A 7,580-nucleotide genomic window follows, 5' to 3' on the forward strand; every position below is an offset into this window, starting at 1 on the left:
TACCTCTTCAAAGGTGAGGCTCGCTTATAGTCCGAGTCCTCGTCCGGGGGCCCGGGACGTTCCCGGGGGACCCGCGTCCGGGCCACAGCTGCCCTGAAGTAGGCCTGCCCCGGCTTTTCCTTTCCGTGCCGTCCATCCCGCCGTCCCTCGACGAGCTCTCCTCTTCCCCCACCACGGGGGTCTCTCCTCGGGCCCGAAGGCCTTAGCTGCAGAGCTCCTCACTGGGTGTCCTCCAAAATCGTGGAGCCCCTTTGCTGGGGTTCCGCGGCCCCGCCGCCCCTCCCACCACCGCTCCCTCCGGCCTTAGCGCCCTCTTTCTTTGCCTGGGCACCCTCCCTGGTTCCCATCTCGCCGGTTCCACGGGCTCGTCGCTCCGCTCCGCTCCGCCTTCCCTGGGCCGCGGACTCCCACGCCGGGCTCCCCTTTCCCTCCGAGTGCTCCTGTCCCCCGCCCCCCACGCCAGGTTCTCGGGTCCGGGCGGTCGGACCTCGGGCCGCGGAGGTGGCGGCCCCCACCCCCACCCGCCTCCCAGTTCTCGGGTTAGTAACCTTCCGGTGTCCCCTCCCTCCCGGCCAATTGGCGACTGTATCTCCGCCTCCCGTCCCGTGCCTTCGGGGGCTACAGGGGTGTCCGGAGGGAGGGCAAGAAGGATTGTGCATCACCCACGCGTTCACTTGTCGCAGTGACCCGGCAGGCTGCTATGACTTAACACCTACCTAGTCTTTTTAAATTAAAAAAAAAAAAAATGTTTCCCTTCTTGTTGTCCCTACCCAGCCACAACCAGCCTGGGATAACTCTTCACTCGGCTTTTGAGAAAGGGTTGCGGATGGGTGGTGGCTGTTATCCTTGCCAGACCTGAAGGCCCAGTTCCTGTGCAGGAAAGGTTGTGCGCTGCACAAATACTAGCTTGCTTATCACTGTGGACTGGTTGCTTCCTGCTGCAACGTTGGGAGAATCCAACAGGAAAGGGAAGAGCCCCAGTTGGCCACAAACCTTTCCCAAAAGGTTGGAAACAGTGGGGCAGGGGTTGTATGCTTTTTGGGGGGCATAATTAAATATTTATTATAAGGTAAGGAAACATTAAGTGCCCATGGGCAAAACATTGAAGACCAGGGTTGGGGGGTGTGGATAGAAATAATTGCTTATTAGTTGAGTCCGGAAAGAATCCAAATAGTTGGGTTTTTTTTTTAATTCAACGAAGATAAAGGATACAGCATTCAGTGGGAAGACAGTAAATGGTTTTTTTGTTCAGTGAATGTGGTCTCAATTTGTTAAGTTTTTTCTCTGCTCCCGAATTAGAAGGGCAGCCATCCAGTAGTGTGCTGAACAAAGATCATTACCAGGGAGGAAGAAGCCATTACTATTAAAGCTTTACTGTGAAGGGTGGAGTTTAAAAGAGTGCCAAGCATTGGTGACTGTTTCTGACTTTGCCATTGGGTGCTAAAAATGATGAAACAAATCAGGAAATACTTTGCTTTACCAATACTTTGCAAATCTTGGTATACTGGAGGAGGGTATATACTTAACACCTAATCCTGAGCCAGAATATCTTGTTACATAGGATAAGTACCTTCAGTATCCATCCTGACCCTCATTGGAAGTCATTCATAAATATACTAAATTTTACACATACAAAAAGGAGACCTGAATTATTTGTATACTTGTACTGTTTATGGAAGCATCTGAGATGATGTGGAACTACTAGAGTCCTTGGAGACTGGAATTTGATCATGAAAGAGAAGTTTGTTTTTAAGATACTGTGTAATAGCCTTGGGCTGCTAGCCTTCTTTGAAGTAGTTTAGAAGAAGATGCTATCAAGGTATTTCTACTGTTTGGTTTGGAACTTGAATGTTGGTTATAGAAAGTTGTTTTTTCTCTTGAGAATGTTAATTATCCTGAATTGGTTTAAAGACTTTTCATTGTGGAATTAGACCATCCTAAACAATGAGAACACAGATTTGGAATCACATAGACCTGGGTTCAGATCCCTATCTGGGTGTTATGTTTCTTTGTGATCTTGAGATAGTTAACTTTTCTGAACCTCCGTTGCCTCATCTATAAAAAGGAAATTCTGCAATATCTGCCTCTCAGCACTGCTATGAGAAAGAGTGAGACTAAAATTTTATCTTGTGTGAGGATTCAATACATGTGGAAGAAGTTGTTGTTGTTCCTGTCAGTGTTTTAAACCTTAAATTTTCTGTCCTCGCTTCAGCAGCACATATACTAAACCTTAAATTTTTATAAATCACTATAAATGTTATAAATCACTATAAATATGTATGTTATAAATCATATTAGGAAACAAAACTAGGAAACTTAAAGTACTTAATTTAAATGGCTTATGGTTTCACTTTGCTCTTAAAATTCTGCTGAGAAGAATTTCCACTTTCTAAAATCTTACAGGATGTGAGTCACTTTTTTTTTACTTCAGTGCTGATTATTTAGCCAATTTCTTATTTATAGTTATTTTAAAACAAAGTAAAAAATTTTTTAAAGTGATTTCATTCTACAGAGATTTATTCACTCATATGAACTGCAACTCTGTATTTTGAAGAAGTCTTTAGATATCAAAGTTAATAGTTAAGGGATGCAAGCGCAAGGTCCCGAATTCAATTCCTGTAAACCCCACCCCCCCAAAGTTAAGGGAATTGGATTTAGCAACCAGCTAAGTGAAGAGATATTTTTATTTTTTATTTTATCCCATCCCCTCCTCAAGTCCTCTCCCTCCCTATGTACAAAAGCTTTTGTTTCCATTTTTTTCCCCTTCTATTTTCACTCCTCTTCTTATCCCTTCCTAAATGAAGAAATATTTTTAATGGTATGGGATGGGAATGTAGTATGAGGAGAGGAGGATAATTATGTTAAATTAAGCATTTGTTCTTGAAGAACATTAATATTTAGTTAAATTCTAATAGTGACTTTTGGTGGTGGGGGAATTTCTTTTTTTTTTAAAAATGACTTTTTATTTTAAAAACTTACATTTTATAAGTACACGTAATACGGTTAAAAGTCCCTGTGGGACGCTAGTAAACTAAGCATCAGTCATTGTTTCTGTTTACAAATTCTGTGGGAGATACCAGTGTAGTCAAAGTAACATTTTCTGAATGTATCTGTATAGTAGTCTATTTTGCTTAAGACTTTTTCTTTTCAATCTCATTGAAGGTCAGTAATAATAAACTATCAGTTGATTGTCAGAAGAAAAGATCATAGGAACATTGTTGTTTTGCTTTTTCGTAGTTTTTTTTTTTTACAACTTTTGGTTGAGCAACTTGTATTCCGCTGAATATGGAAAAACTTGTCTAGACTTTAGCCTTAAAGACTCTTGGTTGGCACACTCCTGTAATCCCAGCATTTAGGAGGTTGAAAGAGGAGGATTGAGAGCACAGGCCAATGGGACCACATAGGGAGACCCTGTCTCAGAAAACAAGCAAACAAGAAAACAAGTCTTTGTCAGGTTGGACTATGAATGTAGTTGAGAGAATAGGAATATCTCCAAGTTTGTGAAGATTGTATGGAAATGATCAGTTATTCTTTCAGATGGTAACTTTTAGAACTAGTGTGCTGTTTGTGATGTAATGAATTAAATTTTATTTCATTCGTTGCCAGAAAAAACATGACACTGAAATAATGCTTGAAGAGGTGGAAGTTTTTATTAAATAATGGATAATTACTACATGTATTCTGCTTTTATAGTACTTAGTTTGTGAGATATTTATTTTATATAAAGAAATTTACTATTAGACTTTAGAAATGATGTTAAAACTCAACAGGTGATACTAATCAAGTGTCAATTTATCAGATTATTTTGGAAATTCTAACAATGTTTAATGTCTAGATGCTGTTATTTAATTTTTAGTATATTACATTACTTAGTTAGCTATCATTGTAATATGTTTAAATGGAAGTGCTTTTAACCTAAGATACTAGTTGTGGACGGCCTTAAAATCTTATAGGACATGGTTACTGTATATAGTTTTTCAAATTTCAATAATTAATGGGCTGAAGATATGTATAGGTCTTTTTTTTTTTTTGAGCTTGTACTTATTAGTATGCATGTGGCCCTTAGTTAGATCCTTAGCACCTGTGTGAGGGATTAAATATAGTCATTTTAATTAAAAAAACTTTTGATTAGAAATTATTTAATTAGATACTATGTTATTCTATGAAGAAAGGTCCATGAAGTTTTTTGAAATCAGAGTAAATTCTCTTGTTGGCTAGATGACTTATTCCATCTATTTTTGTATTTGTTTTGCTTAATTGTAATCTTATCTTTTTTGATTTCTCTTTCGGTAGCTGAGAAGCAGCAGGTTCCCTTCATTTGTCACTTCATAGCACCTCTTTGGCAATACTATTCTTATAGTACCAGTGCCTTCTACACTTTTGCAGGTTTTTTAGTCTTAATTCTGGTGATATCATCCATGTCTAGTTGAGATTACTGTTTTATACTATAAAAAGCATTTGTGAATTTTAGATTATTTTCAGATGAGTGCTTTTTTTATAATATTAAAATTAATGGGTTACTTTGAGAAAACAAATTCCCTGGCTATCTGTCTTTGTGACGGCAAAAGATTTGAGGTTGGTGTGATAAGGAACTTCTTAATCATTGGTTAGAAGTAGAGGTTGCAAGGGAGAAATTCCAAACCTGAAAGTACTGGAGTTTTTATGTTAGCAGAGGATTTGAGATTTTTGGTTTTTGCTGTAATTTTCCAAGATAGTCTAAATATCTTGCTCAGATGTACTCATTGACCTTGATTTATGTGACCCACCCCCAAATAATGAATGATAGGTGATGCCTGTAATATAGGAACGTTGTAATCTTTTGGTTTTTCCCTTTGCCGTTTATACCTTGTGAGGATTTTACTATCAGAAGATAACCTGATAGTATGAGATCAGAAGTGATTCAAGGATTTCTTTAGCAGAATATCCAGCCTCTTCTAGTAAGAAGCAAGCAATGGTGAATATATGAAGAAAGGTCTATGAAGTTTTGATTTATTTTTAAATTTTTATTACCTATTTTGTTTATTAATTTGTAAACTTTTATTGAAGCTGGGACTTGATGTTATGGTGGACCTTGGAAATGTCAGCTAATTATTGTTTTTGTCACCTTGACATCTTCCCTTGGTATCCAAATAAAAGCATTAAATATGATATCTGTGTTTGCCACAGTACTTTGATACCCTCCGATTGACTAGTTGGAAATAGCCACTGTTTGCTGCATGGAGTCACTGCTGCCTAGGTTTTGGGGTTTGTTTTTTGGGTTTTTTTGTTTTGTTTTGTTTTGCTGAATCAGCAGGTAGAGGAAGCCAGAAAGATAAGCATTTGATAATGTACTCCCTCCAAGATTGTCCAGAGGCCAGCTTATATCTGATCCTGCGACAAGGAAAGAATGCATAATGGACTCTCTTTTCCTCTGGCCAGAGTGCAGCGAGTGCTCACAGATTTTTGGCTGTCTCCCTACCTGCACCACTAGATCCCAGTCATCTGAGTAAGACATGATCTTATTTCTTGCATTTAGTAGGCTTGCACGCGTGGTTTACTAGTGCTGGTGTCTAAATTTGTCAGCCAGTTTAGGTAGGTAAGAAGCTTTTGTTAATAGTCAACAGTGGGAATAAATGTTTCCTAAAATGTCCATAAAAATTCTCACAAATGAAAAGAGTGTTGTTCAGTTTGTATAAACTTGTGAATTCATTTTGATCTTTACATTTACGTAGAAAGGTGCTTTAAAACAACTTGTCCTAATTGCCTGTTTCCCCATTTCAAAAAAATTCTTAGGTGTATCCAAATAACTTTCGATATAAAACTTTGTGGCCAGGTGTGATGACTCAAACCTGTAATCTGAACATTGTGGGAGACTGAAGCAGGAGGATCACAAATTCCAGCCCTACCCAGGCAACATTATGACTTAGCAAGACCTTTTCTCAAAATGTTTTTAAAAAGGGGGTGGGATACAGAGGGAGATCTGGGGATGTAGCTCAGTGTGAAGGTTCTGGGTTCGATCACCAGTGGTGGTGGGGAGTTAGTAAATAATTTGCCGCCTATAGAAATCACAGGAATAAGTTCATCTAGTTGAAGTCTGTTTTTAAAAGTTTCATGAAGTTATGAGTGAAAGTGTGTACCTTCCTTGCTTTGGCTTTGACTTAGAGATGTCAGGATTATTAGTCAGCTTCCTAAGGGCCCTGTTTTTCCTTAGTAAGGCAGGGCTTTTTTTGAAGGGGGGCTGTCTCTAGCTTTATGCTAGTATAAGTGCAACTAAAGGTCATTGTTCTGTGAGCAGAGCAGCAAAGCTAACAACCCTGACGCCTCATATTTTAAATGTTTCATCTTGCCCAGTTGTCCTCACATCACCTCCAGTCTTTGATGAAACTAAGCAGAACATATTCATTCCCTCCCCACCCACTAACTTCCTTTTTGTGTGATGCATTTTAATATCACAGATTATTCATTTAGTTTAGGATTTATCTTTCAAGTGATTACCTTTTAAGGTACAGAGGTTGCTTACAGCATTGATAGTAATTAATGCCTGTCATCAGTGTCTAGTGTACCTATGATTAAAATTATGTTTTTAAAGGCTGGAGTATAGCTCTCAATGATACAGCATTTGCATAGCTCCCATGAAGTCCTGGGTTCAATACCTAGCCTTGAAAACAAATTAGTGCTTAAGACAGGATACTGTATTTCTGCTAGGCTGAGGATGTGTGGAAGTCATTATACAGGCAGAAACAGATTAAAAAGCATAAATTGGTTTTAATGATTGGAAAGAGGTCAAGAGCATACGCTAATCACCTTTCCTCCACTTCCAATATCAGATGTTCTATCCTTTTTATTTTATGAACTTCTGTTCTATTGAAACCATGATGATAATTTTGAAAGTATTTATTTTCAGTTGTCCTTATTGGAGATTCTGGTGTTGGAAAGAGTAATCTCCTGTCTCGATTTACCCGAAATGAGTTTAATCTGGAGAGCAAGAGCACCATTGGAGTAGAGTTTGCAACAAGAAGCATCCAAGTTGATGGGAAAACAATAAAGGCACAGATATGGGACACAGCAGGACAAGAGCGATACCGAGCTATAACATCAGCGTAAGTCTCAAGAGTTTTAAGTTCTGTGAAATAAGTTGCCATTGAGTAAATTTGGGTATTGGAAAAGTGCAGTAGTTTTCCCCTCATTTTCAAGACTCATAGTGGGTGCCTGAAACCATGGATATTTCTGAACACTGTTTCTTTGCATTTAATGGGAGCACTTTATGGCTGTTTTTGGCATATCTAAATTGTTAGCATCGCTGCTTTTGCCTTTGCTTGGGGGGGGGCATTAGTAAATAAGGTTACTTGAATGAAAGAACTGTGATACTGTGATAGTAGATCTGATAACCAAGAGAGCTACAGGTGACCACAGGACAGGTAGTTGACCTGCATGGACTGGGACTGTGAGAGAGTTCATCAAGCTGCTTAGGAGACAGGGTCAATTTAAAATTTAGGAATTTTTAATTTCTGGAATTTTCCACAGTCTCAAATGAGGGGACTACTTCACTGGGTTTGTGTGGGTTTGTTTTTGTTTTTTTTTTTTTTTTTTTTTTTTTTTTA

At 38.9% G+C, this 7,580-nt stretch overlaps 1 protein-coding gene across 1 annotated transcript in view; it reads left to right on the forward strand.

Annotated features, from left to right (window-relative positions):
- Rab11a (RAB11A, member RAS oncogene family) overlaps positions 1 to 7,580 on the forward strand; it is a gene marked incomplete at its 5' end in the record, with an annotated part of 18,493 nt that continues 10,913 nt past the window's right edge. The window contains 2 exons of the mRNA XM_010643313.3: positions 1 to 13; positions 6,884 to 7,079. Of these exons, the coding sequence (XP_010641615.1) occupies positions 1 to 13; positions 6,884 to 7,079 (209 nt within the window). The remainder of the gene's footprint in view (positions 14 to 6,883; positions 7,080 to 7,580) is intronic.

Source organism: Fukomys damarensis, unplaced genomic scaffold (assembly GCF_012274545.1).
Source record: "Fukomys damarensis isolate Sample0158 unplaced genomic scaffold, DMR_v1.0_HiC HiC_scaffold_25, whole genome shotgun sequence".
Lineage (NCBI taxonomy): Eukaryota > Metazoa > Chordata > Mammalia > Rodentia > Bathyergidae > Fukomys > Fukomys damarensis.